The sequence below is a fragment of the Ornithorhynchus anatinus genome, chromosome 4, assembly GCF_004115215.2.
Source record: "Ornithorhynchus anatinus isolate Pmale09 chromosome 4, mOrnAna1.pri.v4, whole genome shotgun sequence".
In the NCBI taxonomy this organism is placed as follows: domain Eukaryota; kingdom Metazoa; phylum Chordata; class Mammalia; order Monotremata; family Ornithorhynchidae; genus Ornithorhynchus; species Ornithorhynchus anatinus.
Window position 1 is genome coordinate 135,553,092 of NC_041731.1, and position 20,245 is coordinate 135,573,336.

The window sequence follows — 20,245 nt, forward strand, 5'->3', positions numbered from 1 at the left end:
GACTGTGAGCCCCACGTGGGACAACCCGATTCCCCGTGTCTCCCCCAGCGCTTAGAACAGTGCTCAGCACATAGGAAGCGCTTAACAAATACCAACATTATTATTATTAACAAAATACCAACATTTTATCTGGGGCGGGGCACCCCGGTCGGACTACGAGCCCCAGGGTACCTTGCGGCGGCGGGATGGGGACGGCCCGGCCGGACTACAAATCCCAGCTTGCCCCGCGGGGGCCCGGGGCACGCTGGGAGTTGTAGTTTTCGTCCGGGAAGGCCCCCGCTCGGCCGGCGGCGGGATGGGGACGGCCCGGCCGGACTACAAACCCCAGCATGCCCCGCGGGGGCCCGGGGCACGCTGGGAGTTGTAGTTTTCGCCCGGGAAGGCCCCCGCTCGGCCGGCGGGCGGCGGCCCCGCACCAATGGGAGCCGCGGGGACGGGCGGGGCGGGGCGGGGCGGGGCGGGACCGGACCGGCCGGCGGCGCCTCCCCCGCTCCGCTCCGCCCCGCCCCGCCCGCGTCCGGCGGAGGTCGCGGCCGGGACATGGCGGCAGCCGGGCAGGGCCGGTGGGGCTGAGCCGTCCGTCAGGTCGGCGCCCTCTCCCCCCGCCCGTCCTCCACCGTCCGCCGGCCTCCTTGGCACCGCCCCACCGGGATCGGGATCGGGATCGGGATCGGGATCGGGATCGGGATCGGGAGGCCGGAGCGGGCCGGGCCCCGCACATGGCGTCCATCTTCCTGAAGAGCGGCTGCGTGGGGCGGGGGGTCGCCCGGCTGTCCCGGCCGCAGGCGTCCCGGGCCCCGCCCTCGCGAAGGGGTAAGCCTCCCGGGGGCGGCATCGGCCGGGGGGGGGGGCGGGGGGGGGCAGGACCGGCCGGGGGGCAGCACCGTCCCGGGGGGGCGGGGGGGAGTCAGGGCCGTCCGGAGTCAGGACCGTCCCAGGTCCAGGCCCGCCGGAGGGGGCGGGGAGGGCCGGGTCCCGTGTCCGTCCGGCTTTGCCAGGCCCAGGGGAGGAGGGGCGGGGGCAGGGGGATCGGGGGTCTCTCCCTCCCTCCCTCCCTCTCCCTCTCCCTCTCCCTCTCCCTTTCTCCTTCCCTCTCCCTTTCTCCCTCCCTCTCCCTCTCCCCCGGGCGTCCGCCCCTGGGCCCCGCTCCTGCTCCTCCTGCTCCTCCTGCTCCTCCTGCTCCTCCTCCTCCTCCTGCTCCTCCTGTTCCTGCTCCTCCTGCCCCTCCTGCTGCTGCCGCCGGGCCTGTTGGTGGGCGGAGGATCCCGCCGCCTCATCCACCGCCCCAACGGCGCCTCCCTCGCCCTCCGCCCCGCTGCCCGCACCTTCCGCCCCGCCCTTCCTCTTCCTTCTCCTCTCCCTCCCCCTCCCCCATCCTCCCCCTCCCCCATCCTCCCCCTCCCCATCCTCCCCCTCCCCCATCCTCCCCCTCCCCCATCCTCCCCCTCCCCCATCCTCCCCCTCCCCCATCCTCCCCCTCCCCTTACCCCATCCTCCCCCTCCTCCATCTCCCCCTTTCCCCTTCTCCTCCCCATCCTTCTCCTCCCCCATCCTTTTTCCCCTCCCCATCCTTTTTCCCCTCCCCATCCTTTTTCCCCTCCCCATCCTTTTTCCCCTCCCCATCCTTTTTCCCCTCCCCATCCTCTTCCCCCTCCTCGTCCTCTTCCCCCTCCTCGTCCTCCCCCCATTCTTCCCCCATCTTCCTTCTCCTCTCCTCCCCATCGTCCCCCATTTCCCCCATCCTCTTCCCCTCTGGCTCCCCTCCTCCTCCTCTTCCGCATTCATTCATTCATTCAATCCTTTTATTTAGACACTACGTGCAGAGCCCTGGACTAACTGCTCAGAAACTACAATTCAGCAGTAGAGACAATTTCTGCCCACAACGGGCTCCCAGTCTAGAGAACAGACACTCCCTCCTCCCTCCCCCAGTCTCCATCCTCTTCCCTCTCATCCCTCCCCTTCTCCCCTTCTTCCTCCCTCCCCTCCTCCTCCCTCCCCCGTCTCCTTGCTCCTCCCTCTCATCCCTCCCCTCCTCCTCTCTCCTTTTCCTCCCTCCTGTCTCCTTCCTCCTCCCTCTCTTCCCTCCCCTCCTCCTCTCTCCTCCTCCCATCCCCTCCCCTGCCCCTCCCCTTGCTCCTCCCTCAACTCCTCCCCCCCTTCCTCCTCCCTCTCCTCCCTCCCCTCCTCCCCCCCACTTCCCGGTCTCCAGGCCTGCGGGATGTTGCCGTGGAGACGTCAGGCCGGGCACCTCCCTCCTGGGTGCCCGCCAACCCAGGCCGTGGGCCACACCTGCCTTGGGAGCGCACCGGCTTTCTGGGCAGGATCTGGGCGAGGAGGCCCAGCGAGGCCCTGAGGTCTGGGGGAGCCCGAGCCTCTCCCCTCATTCATTCATTCAATAGTATTTATTGAGCGCAACAGATAGAGACAGTCCCTGCCGTTTGACGGGCTTACGGTCTAATCGGGGGAGACAGACAGACAAGAACATTGGCAATAAATAGAGTCAAGGGGAAGAACATCTCGAAAACAATGGCAACTAAATAGAATCAAGGCGATGTGCATTTCATTAACAAAATGAATAGGGTAATGAAAATATATATACAGTCGAGCAGACAAGTACAGTGCTGAGGGGAGGGGAAGGGAGAGGGGGAGGAGCGGAGGGAAATGGGGGGAAAAGAGGGTTAAGCTGCGGAGAGGTGAAGGGGGGGTGGCAGAGGGAGTAGAGGGAGAAGGGGAGCTCAGTCTGGGAAGGCCTCTTGGAGGAGGTGAGCTTTAAGTTGGGTTTTGAAGAGGGGAAGAGAATGAGTTTGGCGGAGGTGAGGAGGGAGGGCGTTCCGGGACCGCGGGAGAACGTGGCCCGGGGGTCGACGGCGGGATAGGCGAGACCGAGGGACGGTGAGGAGGTGGGCGACACCGCCGTGCCCCACGGCGGGCCCCTCCGCAAGGTGGAAAGGCAGCTTTAGAATGACAGTATAAAATGCAGCATGATTTTCTCTCTGCCCACTTTTTTTGGGGGGAGGAGGCGCGAATTTAAGTGTTTACTAAGCGCCAGGCACTGTACCAAGCCCCGGGGTAGATACAAGTTAGGTTGGACACAGTCCCTGGCCCACGTGGGGCTCATGCTCTTAATCCCCAGTTTACTGATGAGGGAACTGAGCCACAGAGAAGTGGAGTGACTCGCCCAAGGTCACACAGCAGACAAGTGGCAGAGCCCGGATCAGAACCCATGACCTTCTGACTCCCAGGCCTGTGGTGTAGCCACGAGGCCACACCACTTTTCCAAGGGGAGCTAAGGCTAGATTTCGGGTCCCTCCCAGCCGGGCCGGTGGAAGAGATCAGTCAGTCTGTTGATTTATATTTATTGAGCGCTTACTGCGTGCAGAGCACTGTACTAAGCGCTTGGGAGAGGACAATAGAATAGTATAGCAGACACCCTCCCTGCCTGGGGACTCCCTTCTCGGGTCCCAGGTGGCTTCACCCCTGGTGCCCCAGCTCGTACCTGGAAGCAACGTGGTGTAATAATAATAATAATAATGTTGGTACTTGTTAAGCGCTTACTATGTGCTGAGCACTGTTCTAAGCGCTGGGGGAGATACAGGGGAATCAGGATGTCCCACGTGGGGCTCACAGTCTTAATCCCCATTTTACAGATGAGGGAACTGAGGCACAGAGAAGTCAAGTGACTTGCCCACAGTCACACAGCTGACAAGTGGCAGAGCCGGGATTCGAACTCATGACCTCTGACTCCAAAGCCCGTGCTCTTTCCACTGAGCCACGCTGCTTCTCGTGTAGTGGATAGACCATGAGCCTGGGAGTCACAAGGTCACTCGTCTGCTGTGTGACCTTGGGCAAGTCACTTCACTTCTCTGGGCCTCAGTTCCCTCCTCTGTTAAATGGGGATTGAGACTCTGAGTCCCACGTGGGACAGAGGCTGTGTCCAACCCAATTTGCTAATATCCACTCCAGCCCACTTAGTAAAGTGCCTGGCAGCGTGATTTAGTGGTAAGAGCCTGGGCTTGGGAGTCAGAGTCTCTGCTACTTGTCTGCTGTGTGACTTTGGGCAAGCCACTTAACTTCTCTGTGCCTCAGTTATGTCATCTGTAAAATGGGGATTAAAACTGTGAGCTCCACGTGGGGCAGTCTTATTACCCTCTATCTACCCTAGCACGTAGAAACAGTGCTTGGCACCTAGGAAGCACTTAACAAAGAGAAGCAGCGTGGCTCGGTGGAAAGAGCCCGGGCTTGGGAGTCAGAGGTCATGGGTTCGAATCCAGACTCTGCCACTTGTCAGCTGTGTGACTGTGGGCAAGTCACTTCACTTCTCTGTGCCTCAGTTACCTCATCTGTAAAATGGGGATTAAAACTGTGAGCCTCATGTGGGTCAACGTGATTACCCTGTTTCCACCCCAGCGCTTAGAACAGGGCTCTGCACATAGTAAGCGCTTAAATACCAACATTATTATTATTATTATCATTATTAAATACCATAATTATTATTATACTAAGTGTTTCACAAATGCCATTATTATTATACCTGGGAACGGAGCCACAAGGCAAGAGGGGGAGAGGCCCTTAGCCCCTCCACCCCCACCCCTGTGAGACGCCGAGCTCTCTCATTCTCATTTTACAGATGAGGCAGCTGAGACCCCAAGAGGTTCAGTGGGTCGCTCAAGGTCGTGCGGCAGGCCAAAGGCAGAAGTGGGCCTCATAAGCCAGGTGTCCTGACTCCCCGGCTTGGATCGTATCTACAGTTCCACACTGGGATGTTTCCCAAAAACGGTGATGCGTGACCTCGTGGAAAGAACACAGACTTGGGCACCGGGAGACCTGAGTTCTAATCCCGTCTCAGCCGCTTGCCTGCTGTGTGAGCTTGGGAAAACCACTGAAGCTCTTAGGACTTCAGTTTCCTCACCTGTCAAATCGGGATTTGGTACCTGTTCTACCTTTTCCTTAGACTATGAGAAGCAGCTTGGCGTAGTGGTTAGAGCACGGGCCTAGGAGTCAGAAGGTCTTGGGTTCTAATCCTGACTCTGCCACTTGTTTGCTGTATGACCTTGGGCAATCCACTTCACTTCTCGGGGCCTCAATTCCCTTATCTGGAAAATGGGGATAAAGACTGTGAGCTCCACATGGGACCCCCCGATTACCTTGAATCTAACCCAGCTTGGCTCAGTGGAAAGTGTCCGGGCTTAGGAGTCAGAGGTCATGGGTTCTAATCCCGACTCACCCACCTGTCAGCTGTGTGATTTTGGGCAAGTCACTTAACTTCTCAGTGCCTGTTACCTCATTTGTAAAATGGGAAGAAATAATAATGTTGGTATTTAAGTGCTTACTATGTGCAGAGCACTGTACTAAGCACTGGGGTAGATACAGGGTAATCAGGTTGTCCCACATGAGGCTCACAGTCTTAATCCCCATTTTACAGATGAGGAAACTGAGGCACAGAGAAGTTAAGTAACTTGCCCACAGTCACACAGCTGACAAGTGGCAGAGCCAGGATTTGAACTCATGACCTCTGACTCCCAAGCCCGGGCTCTTGCCACTGAGCCACACTGCTGCTCTAACGAAGACTGTGAGCCTCACGTGGGACAACCTCATTACCTTGTATCTACCCCAGCGCTTAGAACAGTGCTCGGCACATAGTAAGTGCTTTACAAATACCAACATTATCATCCCAGCACTTAGAACAGTGCTCGGCACATAGTAAGAGTTTAACAAATACCATTATTATTATTTGGGACGCGGACTGTCCCATCTCACAACCTTATCTTAGACGAAGTACTTGATGCGAGGCAGCCTTTCAGGGGGGTGGAGGGCTGGGCTCCCCACGTCTAATTTCACGGTTCCTTTCCCAGATGTGAGGTGAGCTGTGGCCAGGGGAGGGTGGGGGGTGGAAGGGGCTGAGGGGAGGGAGGGAGGGAGTGTCCCCAGCCTGATGATGACGGTATTTGTTATGTATTTAGGACTTAGTATGTGCAAGGTAATAGCCTTAGCTACCAAAAAGGCTTCATTCCCATCCCCTTCCCTCCACCCCTCCTCCCGAAACCTGGATCTGCAAGGGCCCTGGGTGCTGGGGTGTACGATGAGCAGCAGAGAGTTGGGGGAAGCTTAGTACAGTGGTCTGCACACAGTAAGCGCTCAATAAATACGATTGAATGAATAAAGCTGTGGTGGGGAGAAGAGACCTCAGAGGCCAGATCGACCACTTTTATTCATTCATTCAGTTGTATATGAGCGCTAACTCTGTGCCGAGCAATGTACTGAGTGCTTGAGAGAGTATAGTATAGCGATAGACACATTCCCTGCCCACAACGAGCTTGCAGTGTGCGGGAGGAGACAGATTCGTTACAGATCTGTACCTAAGTACTGTGGGCCTGGGGGTGGGGGGGAAGAATGAAGGGAGCAAGTTAGGGTGATGCAGAAGGGAATGGGAGAAGAGGAAAGGAGGGCTTAGTCGGGGAAGGCCTCTTGGAGGAGATGTGATTTCAGTAGGGCTTCGAAGTCGGGGAGAGAAATTGTCGGATTTGAGGAGGATAGAACTTCCAGGCCGGAGGCAGGATGGGGGCAACAGGTCGGTGGCAAGGTCGATGAGATGGAGGTGCAGGGAGATGGTTGGCATTAGAGGAGTGAAGTGTGCGGGCTGGGTTTTAGTGGGAGAGTAGTGAGATGCAGGAGGGGGTGAGGTGTCTGAGTGCTTTGAAGCTAATGATGAAGAGTTTTTGTTTGATGCGGAGATGGGTGGCCAACCTCTGGAGCTCAAACCCATGGGCCTTGCCGAGCCCTGGCAACAGCACCAGCACCTTCCCAGTGCCTGCTGAGTGTAATGCCCAAGAAGAGAGGCCAGAGCCACTCCCGGCTCACGGGAAGCTTGTGCTCTAACCAGGGACACAGTCTCACTCATTTGTCTAGTCATATCTTTTGCCTCCTTGTCTCTCTCTGCACGCGGAGCTGTTGCTTAGAGAGCCGCTCCCTTCTCGACGGCATTGCGCCCTGCCAGTGCCCCCTCAGCCGTGGACGCCCAGGGTTCGGCTGGGTTGCAGCGTGCTCTGAGGCTTCGTGCGTCCTCCTTTTCGTATTACCTTGCCTCAGTGGGAGACGGAGCCCCGCTCGGCACCTGTATTCTTGACTAAGGTGGGAGCGGATTTGTAATCCACCTTGGCATCAAATAACTACCGTTAATTTTTCTACAAACAAATTGTTTGGACCTTGGGTAGGGCACCGTTGGTTTGTTAGGAGGTGTGGGGTGGGGGGGTGGGCCTGTGGTGGCTGGGATACTTGCACCCCCAGGCTGCTCTGATGACCTCATTCCTGGCCACTGCTTGATTGATGGAGCCAGCAGCCCAGCGGGGCTAGTCCTCCACCCATCCATTCATGCTTATCCTCCTTCCCCTCTCAACTGCCCTCGACACTTTGGACCATCCCCTTCTGGAAATGTCCAACCGTGGTTTCACCAACACTGTCTTCTCCTGGTTCTTCCTTCTGTCTCTCTGGCCGCTCATTCTCAGTCTCTTTCTCAGGCTCTTCTTCTGCCTCCCACCCTTGAACTGTGGGAGTCCCTCTAGGCTCATTTCAGGGTCCCCATCTATTCTCCATCTACACCCACTCCCTTGGAAAGTTCATTCGCTCCCGTGGCTTCAATTTACCATCTCTATGCAAATGGTTCCAAAATCTCCATCTGCAGGCCTGATCTCTCTTCTTCTGCATTCTCGCATTTCCTCCTGCTATTAGGACATCTCTACTTGGATGTGTCCCACCAACACCTCAAACTTAACGTGTCCAGAACAGGACTCCTGATATTCCCACCCAAATCCTGTCCTCCCCATAACTTTCCTGTCACTGTAGACGGCACTACCATCCTTCCTGACTCAAACTTGGCTTTATCCTTAACTCGTCTCCCTCATTCAGCCCACATATTCAGTGTCAGCAGACCCTGTCGGTTTGACCTTCTCAACACATAGATACGTACAGACATGCATAATAAGTGCTTAACCAACACCACATTTACTGTTGTTATTGTTACTGTTATTATTATCTGGGCCACTCTGGTGCAGAGGGAGCTCTGGCTCTGGTGGGACTCTGCCGCTCTTCCTCCTCTTCCTCCTCCTGCTGCTGTGCTGCAGCCCCACCCTCCTGCTGCAGTCGCATCCCCTCCCTGCCGCGGTTCCCAGGGTTCGAGGTCCAAACCCAGCCATTATGGGTTTGGAGGGCATGATAGGGACTGTGGACGGGAAGCATTCATTCGTTGTCACATATTTTGAACGCTTACCGTGTGCAGAGCACTGTACTAAGCACTTGGAAAGTACAATTTGGTAACAGATAGAGACAATCCCTACCCAACAATGGGCTCACAGTCTAGAAGGGAGCGACAGACAACAAAACAAAACAAGTAGGCAACAAAACAAGTAGACAGGCACAAGTAGCAGGCGCAGGGGCCCTGCCAGCTGGGCACCCTTCACGGGTAGGGGCGGTTAAAACCTCCGGGATGGGAAAGGAGGACACCATCTGCCTCCTGGAACCCTCGGGGCTATAGGTGTGGGATGGGGGAGCCAGCTGCCCCAAGCTAATTCCTCCCTGGCACCGAGGAGCCATGGGCACTTGAGGTGGGCGGGAGGCCTCACGGACTGCATCTTCGGCCTGCCTAGGTGACGCGGAAGAGAGGGCGAATAGGGGAATTGAGGGCTTAGTTGGGAAGGCCTCTTGGAGAAGATGGGATTTTAATAGGGCTTTGAAGGTGGGGAGAGAGGTGGTCTGTCAGGCGTGAAGGGGGAGGGAGTGCCTGACTCAAGGGAGGAGGTGGACGAGGGGTCAGCGACAAGACAGATGAGATCGAGGCACGGGGAGTAGGTTGGTGTGTAAGAGGAGCAAAGTGCTCAAGTTGGGTGGTAGATCAGTGAGGCGTAAGGCAGGTGAGAACCTTAAAACTGGTGGTCAGGGGTTTCCATTTGGTGCGGAGATGGATGGGCAACCCTTGGAGGTTTTAGAGGACTGAATGGTTCTTTTAGAGAAATGATGCGGGCAGCAGAGTGAAGTATGGACTGGAGTGGGGAGAGACAGGAGGCAGGAAGGTCGGCGAGGAGGGAGCTGGAGTAGTCAAGAAGGGATGGGATGAGCATTTGGGTCAGCATGGTAGCAGTGCAGATGGAGATGAAGGGGTAAATTCAGGGGGTGTGGTGAAGAAACAAATGATGGGATTTGGTGACAGACCGAATATGTCCAACCCAATTTGCTTATATCCACCCCAGCGCTTAATACAGTGCCTGGCACAGAGTAAGCACTTGACAAATACCATAATTTTTATTATCATTACTATTAATAAGAGAGGTGAATGGAATTAGATCTAAGATTCTCAAATCCCTTTCCCCAATTCCCTCTATGCACTGCCCTGCCCCCCCACATCAACCTTTCACACACAGTATGTATCGCAGCAACTCTGAAGCCCCAAGCCCAGTCACCCCTATCAAGCAGTGGTATTTATTATGCTCTTACTGTACCAAGCCCTCGGGAGAGTCCACAAGAATTGGAAGACACAATTCCTGCTTTCAGGAAGCTTCTGGTCTAACAGTACCCCTACAGCACTTCCATCTTCATTTCATCCTGCTATACTATTAGTGGAAACAGTACGGGCCTGGGGGACAGAGGACCTGAGTTCTAATTCTGGGTCCAGCACTTGCCTGCTGTGTGACCTTGGGCAAGTCACTTCACTTGTCTTTGCCTCAGTTCCTCATCCGTAAAACGGGATTTAAATATCTGTTCTTCCTCCCCTTAGGCTGTGAGTCCCATGTGGGGCAAGGACTGTGTCTGGCCAGATTATCTTGTATCTACCCCTGTGCCTGGCACATAGTAAATACTTAACAGATAGAATTAGCATCATATACCTGTCTGTTGTTTTGCTTCCAGTCTTTGCAATTTCCTCATGCCTGCCTCCCTGTCTCTCCCATTTGACCGGAACCTCCTGGAGGACAGGAAGCATATCCTTGGCTCCAGGCGTCCTCTCCCTGGGGCTAAGCCCCACACCTGGCACGCAGATGTTGTTTGGTGTCAGGTGTTGTTTGGTGTCGCTGGGTTGAGAGCGACTCCCTCGCACTGGCCAGGGGTGAACTGTTGCCTGTTCCTCCCTTGCTTTCTCCTCTGCCACCTTCTCTGGGACCCTAGGCTGGGTGGCCTGAGCAGAATGGGAAGCCTGGCAGGCCAGTGATTTGCTTTTTCCATTTTCATTCTAGGGCATCTGGGAGACCGTGCCTGTCTCAGCTGCGCATCACTACGGCTGGCAGACCTTCTGTAAGTACCACCCCCGGGGAGGGTTGGGGCTGGAGACTCTTCTGCAGTCTCCTTCCGTCAGCTGGTCGGCCCGGGGTTTGGTTTGGGTGAGGGAGGGTCTGCAGACATCATTTGATCTCCTTCCTCCAAATGGATGCCATCCTACCTCTACTCCCTTCTCAACCTCTACCTTCCCCTCCTCTGCCTGCTCTTGGAGGACACCACCGCCTTTAGTTCCTCTCCACCCTGGAGAGCACTGCCAGAAATTTATGAGAGCAACAGGTGGGGCTTGCAGCACTTTGGTGGCTGGGCTTGGGGTCCCATGCGAGTCCCAAGATGGGAGACTGGGGCTCCTTTGCGGGTGGGAGGCAAGATGGGGTCTGGCCATGTAGAGGCTTCAGGCTGGGAACCCCAAGACAGGAGCTGGACCCCCACCCAGTCCCCTCCAACCCTGTCCAGCCCCCTTAGTCCCCGCTACCCCAGCTCCCCCCGCCACGCAGCAAACCAAAGGCCAACTCTGGCTGAGGACAAGGAGCAGACTCTTCCCTGAGGAGAATTTCATCCAGACCTCGTGCTTCTCCTTCCTTCTCCCTCCTCCCTTCCAAATCCTCTCTTCCTCCTCCTCCTTTCCTGCTTTCCTCCCCTCATCCTCCTCTCTCCCTCCTCTCTCCATGGAAGTGTTGAAGTGGTAGTAGGTGGGGAGATGTAAAGTGGAGAGGATAAAAATGAATCTGGGAAGGCCTTCTGGGGGGAGATGGGCTTTCACAAGGGCTTTGAAGATGGGGAGAAAAGTGCTGTCTGCCTGCCCCGTGTGAACTGGAAGGGAGCTCCAGGCAGTAGAGACAAGAACAAGGCAAAGTGACTAAGGTTGGCTTGAGGAGAACAGAGTGCGAACTGGCGTACAGTGGGAGAAGAGAGTGGATTAGTAATTGATTGATTGATAAGTAGTAGGGAAGAGTTGATTGAGCTCCTTAAAGCCAACGGTTAAGAGTTTCTACTTGATTCATTCAATCGTATTTATTGAGTGCTTACTGTATGCTGAATACTATACTAGGCACTTGAAGTGCCAAACCCTGTCCTCCCCCTGAGTTTCCCATCATTGTAGACAGCACCACTGTCCTCTCTGTCTTACAAGCCTGTAATCATGGCATTATCCAAGTTTCTGTTTGGTGGTGGATGGGCAACCACCACCATTCAAAATAGTATGTGGATTCTTTGTCTCCTGACTGTGGGAACCGACCCACAAGGATGTCGATGCAGGCTCGGTTTTGGTAGACGTTGGGTTTAGAAGGGAGGGCCCCGCTTTCTTAAGTTGATGGCGGGAGCCAGGGGAGTCTCCTTTGCTGTTGTGTCTGGGTGAGATGGCTGGAGGGAAATTCCAGGCCCCTTCTGTGGTGAGGAGGAGAAGGTCCGGGTCAGCAGGACCGGGATGCCCAGGGCGAGCTCTCTGGCTGTGAGGCTCAGCCATCTGCTCATTCCACCAAGTGAATCTGCAGCTGGAGCCAGAAGGGCTTCCAGACAAAAGACTCCCCTGCTGCTGCTGTAGCTCTCAGCATAGCAGGGGGCTTAAGCCCACTTAATAAGCTGGAGTGGCAGCATTTTTACTCTGTATTTTGGTACTCGGTCAGAATTTCCCACCATCCCGACAAACTCTTGATCCCCTCCGACCGCTGACTGGCTCTGCTGTGGCATGTTCGGGTCCTGAAGAGATGAATAGAATGAGGCTGGAGGCGTAGATAGTGCACAGACCCGATGTCGGTTGCAGTAATTCTAATTTTCCTAAGCAATTAGAAGTAAAGGACCCAGAAAAGTATTTCCCAGACAACCATAATCAGTCAAGCAGTGGTATTTATTGAGCACTTACTGTGTGCAAAACACTGAATTAATCATTTGGGTAAGTACAATACAGTCACTCATATTTATTGAGCACATACTGTGTACAGAGCACTGTACTAAGTGTTTGGAAAAGTACAGTTCAGTAGAGTTGGTAGACATGATCCATGCCCACGGGAGTTTAGAGTCTACAGAGGGAGAAAGTAAAATAAATTAGAAATAGTAAAGTATAAGGTTATGTGCATGAGTGCTGAAGAGCTGGAGTAAGTATCAAAATGCTTAAGGGATACATGGCCAAGTGCATAAAGTCAAAAATAAACTCCAAACTCAGTAGATTAATGAATAAATGAAGATGTTTTAAGGCAGTGGGGAAAGGACAAGTCAGTCAATCTAGCAATAGTATTTATTGAGTCTCTGCTGTGGGCAAGGCATTGCCCTAGGAGCCTGGGAAGAGTGCTGCATAACGTCAGTAGGCCCAATGTCTCCTCTTAATGAGCTTAAAATCATCTGGGAAAGACAGAAACTGAAGTAGTTTGCAGAGGAGAGGAAGTAATAGAGTGGGAAGTGAGGGGCAGGAGTGGTGGGGAGCACTCAGGTGCACAGAAGTGTTGAAATGGCAGCTGGGAGAATGTTAGCAATCCTCTGGGAAGAGCTCCTGGAGGAGATGGGATTTCAAAAGGGCATTGGAGGTGGGGAGAGCGGCGATCTGCCACCGGGAGTAGGAAGGAGGTTGGCAGTGGAAGCCGTGGGGATGGGGCACAGCGAGGAGGTTGGCTTGTGAAGCGCAGAGAATCACTTGTTCCTGACCCAGTTACTACTCCTCTTCGCCATCACTGAAACTTAGCTCTCCACAGATGATACAGTCTCTCCTGCTGCTCTCCACAGATGATAGAGTCTCTCCTGCTGCTCTCTCCAGGGAGGGCCTCATTGGCTCAATGTGACTCCCGGGCCTGGGAGTCAGAAGTTCCTGAATTCTAATCCCGCCTCCACCACATGTCTAGTGTGTGACCTTGGGCAAATCACTTCACTTCTCTGGGCCTCAGTTACCTCATCTGTAAAAGCGTGGCTCAGTTGGCAAGAGCCCGGGCTTGGGAATCAGCGGTCATGGGTTCAAATAATAATAATAATGTTGGTATTTGTTAAGCGCTTACTATGTGCAGAGCACTGTTCTAAGCGCTGGGGTAGATACAGGGTAATCAGGTTGTCCCACGTGAGGCTCACAGTCTTCATCCCCATTTTACAGATGAGGTAACAGGCACAGAGAAGTGAAGTGACTTGCCCATAGTCACACAGCTGACAAGTGGCAGAGTGGGGATTCGATTCTCTGTGCCTCAGTTACCTCATCTGTAAAATGGGGATTAACTGTGAGCCTAACGTGGGACAACCTGATTACCCTGTATCTACCCTAGCGCTTAGAACAGTGCTCTGCACATAGTAATCGCTTAACAAATACCAACATTATTATTATTATTAAAATGGGGATTAAGACTGTGAGCCCCACAGTGGGACAACCTGATTACGTTGCATCTACCCCAGTGCTTAGAACAGTGCTTGGCACATAGTAGTCACTTAACAAATACCATAATTATTATTATTATTCTCTGGGCCTCAGTTACCTCATCTGTAAAATGGGGATTAAGAGTGTGAGCCCCATGTGGGACAAAGGACTGTGTTCAACCTGGTTAGCTTGTATCTACCCCAGTGCTTAGAACAATGCCTGGCACATAGTAAACAACAAGAACTGTAATTATTATTATTATTATTATTGTTCCCACTCCCCAAGCCTCACTAGGAAAGGGGGAGGTTTTGATCTGCTTCTTGCTGCTTTCATCAAACCCTCCCCTCCATCCTTCTCTCTGTCTTCCTTGGAAGCCCACAGCATCTGCCTCTACCACCCTGTGCAATTACTGATCATCATCATTGACCCCCTCCCCAGACCCCATTGCCAACATTCTGAACCCCTTTGTTGCCTTTCTTACATTCTTTTTCTCTCTCTCTCCCCCCCCTTACCAAGATTGATCCTTTGGGTCTTCATTATCCACATGGATGTTCCCAACAACCTTCCCTCTGCCCCGCTTCCTCACACTCCGTAAGTCCACTGACTCCTCCATCCCACCTCACCCACTCTTCAACTTGGAGTCATGCATGATCTCATTGTCTCAGTCACTATACAGTCTCTTCTCTCACCAACTCTGAAATCCGCCGCTCTAACCACAACCTCCTCATCTGCCTTAATAATAATTGTGGTATTTTTTTTCTATGTGCTTACTGTGTGCCAGAACTGTACAAAGAGCTGGGGTAGGATAAGGTAATCAGGTAGGATGTAGTCCCTGTCCCACAGGAAACCACCCCCCCATCTTCCCTCCCCCATACCCACAACATTGTTCTCTCATCCCACAAAGACCTCTCTGTTGTTCCCCTTCACTTATTGCAGGTCCTCATGCTCCATTTGGTCACCTTGGCCAGTCTCCCCTTTCCTGATGCACAACTCCATGCCACATGTCCGCTCTTTACCACCTTCCCTGCCTGGAGGCAAGAGGGTCAGCGAGGAGGCGGGTGCATTAGTTGAAATGGGAGAGTGGACAAATGCTTGGACCAGCGTGGAAGGAGCAGATTCTAGATTTTACAGACATCATGAAGAAAGAACTGACTGGATTTGGCGACTGTATGTGTGGGTTGAAAGGTAGAGCTGAGTCAAGGTTAAAGCCTGGGTTTTGGAATTGTGAGGTGATTGATTTCTTGGCGTCAGGGATGTCCTGGAGGAAGGAGAAGTGAGATTGTAGAGGAGGAGGAAGGTTATCGATAACAACGCAGATTTGGGAGTTATCGTCTTGAAAGTGGTAATCGAAGCTTCTGGAAACGTATGTGAATTGAGAAGGGAAAGAGACCCAAAACTGAGCCTTGAGGGATGCCCACAGGTATGAAGTTGGAGCCAGAGGAGAGCATGGTGTAGTGGGTAGAGCCCAGGTCTGGGAGTCAGAAGGTGATGGGTTCTGATCCCGGCTCTGCCACTAGTCTCCTGGGTGACCTTGGGCATGTCATTTCACTTCTCTGGACCTCACTTACTTTGTCTGTAAAATGGGGATAGAGACTGTGAGCTTCCATGTGGGGCAGGGACTGTGTCCAACCCAGTTTGCTTATGTCCACTCCATTGCTTAGAACAATGCCTGGCACATAGTAAGCACTTAGATACCACAATTATTATTATTAATAATAATAATGGTATTTGTTAAGCGCTTACTATGTGCAGAGCACTGTTCTAAGCGCTGGGGTAGACACAGGGGAATCAGGTTGTCCCACGTGGGGCTCACAGTTTTCATCCCCATTTTACAGATGAGGGAACTGAGGCACAGAGAAGTTAAGTGACTTGCCCACAGTCACACAGCTGACAAGTGGCAGAGCTGGGATTCGAACTCATGACCTCTGACTCCAAAGCCCAGGTTCTTTCCACTGAGCCACGCTGCTTCTCTATTATTATTATTAGGAGGAGCCCGCGAAAGAGGCGGGGAAGGAGTGGCCAGAGAAGAGGAGAGCCAGGAGAGAAGTGTGTCAGAGATCAAGGTTAGATAGTGGATGTGGCTAGTTAGAAGGTGGTCTGTAGTACTGAAAGTAGTAGAGAGGTTGAGGAGGTTTTGAGTTGGTCAGGAAGAGGTCGTTGGAGACCTTGGAGAGAGCAGTCACTGAGTGAGGAAAGCAGATTTTACGTAGTCCAGGAGGGAGTTGGAAAAGAAGTAGGTGTTAACAATCCATTTGAGTAGTTTGGGCAGAAATGGGAGCAGGGAGATGGGGGGAGATAGCTCGAGAGTGCAGTGGGATCCAGAGAAGGTTAGGTTTAGGATAGGGAGCACATGGGTGCATTGAAAAATAATAGTGATTAGTGCATTTGTTAAGTTTTCATTGGGGCAAGCACTGTACTAATTGCTGGGGAAGATACCGGAGAGTTAGGCTGATACCATCTTCCACTCGAATTTGCATCAGGCAGACCCCTGTTACCTGTATCTTCTGATCCATCCTGAATGCCAGCTCCTCCAGGAGGCTTTGCTCCCTGAGAGACATTTTTAGAATTGGGGCCCGTACTTCATGGCCCTTGCGACCGGTTGCTTGTCCCTCGTGTTCTCTTGAGACCTCCACCCTTCTACTCTAATAGAGTCAAATTGTTGACCCCCACATGACTGAGCAGATCTGAGAGCAGTGAATGAGTGCAGGAAGAGAAGCTGGAGAGCAGCAGGGCCTAGGGAAGAGAGCATAGGCTCAGGGAGTCAGAGGACCTGGGTTCTAATTTCAGCTCTTCCACTTGTCTGCTGGGTGACCTTGGGCAAATCATTTCACTTTACTGTGCTTCAGTTCCCTCATCTGTAAAATGCAGCGTGGCTCAGTGGAAAGAGCCTGGGCTTTGGAGTCAGAGGTCATGGGTTCGAATCCCAGCTCTGCCACTTGGGCAAGTCACTTAACTTCTCTGTGCCTCAGTTACCTCATCTGTAAAATGGGGATTAAGACTGTGAGCCCCACGTGGGACAACCTGATTTCCCTGTGTCTACCCCAGCGCTTAGAACAGTGCTCTGCACATAGTAAGCGCTGAACAAATACCAACATTAAAATGGGAATTCAATACCTGTTCTCCTTCCCTCTTAGATTGTGAGTACCACGTGGGACAGGGATTGTGTTCAACCTTGGATCTACCCCAGTGCTAGATACAAGGCTGGGAACATAATGAGCCCTTAAAAGGGGTATATATTAAGTGCTTGCTATGTGCCAAGCCCTGCAATAAGTGCTGGGATTACTTCTGTGTCTTTAGATCTTCATATCCCTAAATTCCTTTTTCACTTCTTTAAAGAAGTTCACCTAAAGGTGGCTCTGGAAGCCTTACTAAAACCCGCTTAGACTCTGGAAGTGTTTCTAAAACTTACTCAGCCGAGTTCCAAGTTTCCCGTTTGATCTTAATATGTGTATCATCGATGGGTTATAGAAAGAGCGCTCCAGAAATTCATTATCCCTTGAATCTACCTCTGGTGTTAAGAACATTATCTAAAAGAGCCTTTGATCTTCTGAAATTCAATTCCTCTTATCTCTGCTCAAGTGTTATTTCTGGTAGGTAGTGTATCTTAACTTCTGAGTTGGAGAAAAATTTGACTTCCCTCTGTGATCACAATTCTTGAAAAATAAATTAGATCAATCCTCTTTGCATCAATTTATTTACTTCTTCCCTACACAAACTTCACTGCTGAATGGTTTAACTGAGGGCAAAGATAAGATTAATTTAAAATGAATTTCATTTTCAGCTTCTTGTACCATGAAGTCCCTTTTCCTTTGGGGTTGCTCTGTGACACACTGTCCTGGACAGGGGACAAGTTTCATCGCATTTCAGAGTCTTATTGTATTTGGTTTCCAAGTCGTCTTTACTGATCGATTCTCGAGTGTTTTTTTTCTTTTCGATTTTTATCATCATTGTTGTTATCATTCTCATCATCATCATTGTTATATTAAATGCTTACTGTGTGCCCAGCACTGTTCTAACTACTGGGATGGATATAAATTTATCTGGTTGGACACAGTCCCTGTCCTTTATGGAACTCACAGTCTGGGTGGGAGGGGGTAGTAGGATTTAATCCCCATTTGACAGATGAGGAAATGGAGGCACAGAGAAGTGAAGTGACTTGCTCAAGGTCCCTCAGCAAACAAATGGCAGAGCCGGAGTAAGAGCCCAGGTCCTCTGACTCACAGGCCCAAGTACTTCCCAATGGACCACACTGCTTTGGTTTATTGGTTTGGCGAACGATCCACCTTTTCTGTGTAGGAAACACCACAGTCTCCAGCAGAACAACTGCAGCTTTTCACTTTCCCTCAGAGACTTTGTGGATAGACCATGGGCCTGGCAGTCAGAAGGACCTGGGCTCTAATCCCAGCTCTGCCACATGTCTGCTATATGACCTTGGACAAGTCACTTATTCATTCATTCAATCATATTTATTGAGCGCTTACTGTGTGCAAAGCATTGTACTAAGTACTTGGAATGTGCAATTAGGCAACAGATAGAGACAATCTCTTCCCAACAACGGGTTCACAATCTTAAAGGGGGAGACAGACAAAACAAAACAAGTAGTCAGGCATTAGTACCAGCAAAATAAATAGAATCATAGATATATTCACATATTAATAAAATAGAGTAATGAATAATATATACAAATATGCACAAGTACTGTTGGGAGGGGAAGGGGGAAGAGCAGAGGGAGGGAGTAGGGGAAATGGGGAAGGGAGGAGGGGCAGAGGGAAAGGGAGGACTCAGTCTGGGAAGGTCTTCTGGAGGAGGTGAGCTCTCACTAGGGCTTTGAAGAAGGGAAGAGAGTGAGTTTGGCGGATGTGAGGAGGGAGGGCATTCCAGGTCAGTGGTAGGACGTGGGCCAGGGGTTGACGGCGGGACAGGCGCGAACGAGGGACAGTGAGGAGGTGAGCGGCAGGGGAGCAGAGTGTAGGAGTGGGCTGTAGAAGGAGAGAAGGGAGATGAGGTAAGGGGACCAGGTGATGAAGAGCTTTGAAGCCAAGAGTGAGGAGTTTTTGTTTCATGCGAAGGTCGATAGGCAACCACTGGAAGTTTTTGAGGAGAGGAGTGACATGCCTAGAGCGTTTCTGTAGAAAGATGATCGGGCAGCAGAATGAAGAATAAACTGGACTGGGGAGAGACCGGAGGATGGGAGATCAGAGAAGAGGCTGACGCAATAATCCAGTCGGGATATTAGGAGAGATTGTACCAGCAAAGTAGCAGTTTGGATGGAGAGGAAAGGACAGATCTTGGCGATATTGTGAAAGTGACACCGGCAGGTTTTAGCCATGGATTGGATGTGTGGGGTGAATGAGAGAGCAGAGTCAAGGACAACACCGAGGTTGTGGGCCTGTGAGACGGGAAGGATGGTGGTGCCGTCCACAGTGACGGGGAAGTCAGGGAAAGGACAGGGTTTGGGAGGGAAGATAAGGGGCTCCATCTTGGACATGTTGAGCTTTAGGTGGCAGACAGACATCCAGGTGGAGACGTCCTGAAGGCAGGAGGAGTTATGAGCCTGGAGGGAGGGGGAGAGGACAAGGGAGGAGATGGAGATTTGTGTGTCATCTGCGTAGAGATGATAGTTGAAATCTTGGGAGCAAATGAGTTCACCAAGGGAGTGAGTACAGATTGAGAACAGAAGGTGGCCAAGAACTGACCCTGGAGGAAAACTGACCCTTGAGGAACCCCTTCAGTTAGTGGATGGGTCGGGAAGGAGGAGCCCGCGAAGGAGACTGAGAATGACCGGCCACAGAGAGATGAGGAGAACCAGGAGAGGATGGAGTCCGTGAAGCCAAGGTTAGATAAAGTGTTGAGGAGAAGGGGATGGTTGACAGTGTCAAAGGCAGCTGAGAGGTCGAGGAGGATTAGGATAGAGTAGGAGCCGTTGGATTTAGCAAGAAGAAGGTCATGGGTGACCTTTGAGAGTCTCGGTGGAGACAGAAGCCAGATTGGAGGGGATCCAGGAGAGAGTTGGAGTTGAGGAATTCAAGGCAATGTGTGTAGATGACTCGTTCCAGGAGTTTGGAAAGGAAGGGCAGGAAGGAGATAGGACGATAACTGGAAGGGGAAGTGGGTGCTGATTACAAGGTAATCAGGTTGTCCCAAGTGGGGCTTACAGTCTTAATCCCCATTTTACAGATGAGGTAACTGAGGCACAGAGACGTCAAATGACTTGCCCAAAGTCACACAGCTGATCAGTGGCGGAATCGGGATTGGAACCCACAACCTCTGACTCTCAAGTCCGTGCTCTTTCCACTAAGCCATGCTGCTTATCTTCCCCAGCATTTAGTACCGTGCTTGGCACAGAGTAAGAGTTTAACAAATATTACCAGTATTATTATTCCTGACCATAGCTGAGCAGATCAAAGGAGAGCCTTAGATTTTGTTTTCATTCCTTGCTCTTGCAAGAAGAAGTAGAAAAGAACCCCGTCCCCTCCAGTGACACTTAGTAAATAAGACCGACAGGCTTTGTGATGGATTGGTTGTACGGAGTGAATGAGAGAGCAACTTAACTTAATACTTAACTTCTGCCCCTAAGTTATGTCATCTGTAAAATGGGGATTAAAAGTGAATCCCATGTGGGACAGGGACTGTGTCCAACATGATTAAATTGTACCTACC

The 20,245-nt window shown here is 52.2% G+C and overlaps 1 protein-coding gene across 1 annotated transcript in view; it reads left to right on the forward strand.

The window, feature by feature from the left end:
* Positions 1-525: 525 nt before the first annotated feature.
* Positions 526-20,245, forward strand: part of LETM1 (leucine zipper and EF-hand containing transmembrane protein 1) — a 55,066-nt gene continuing 35,346 nt past the window's right edge. The window contains exons 1-2 of the mRNA XM_029062176.2: positions 526-813; positions 10,218-10,275. Coding sequence (XP_028918009.1) covers positions 720-813; positions 10,218-10,275 — 152 coding nt within the window. The 5' untranslated portion in view covers positions 526-719. The remainder of the gene's footprint in view (positions 814-10,217; positions 10,276-20,245) is intronic.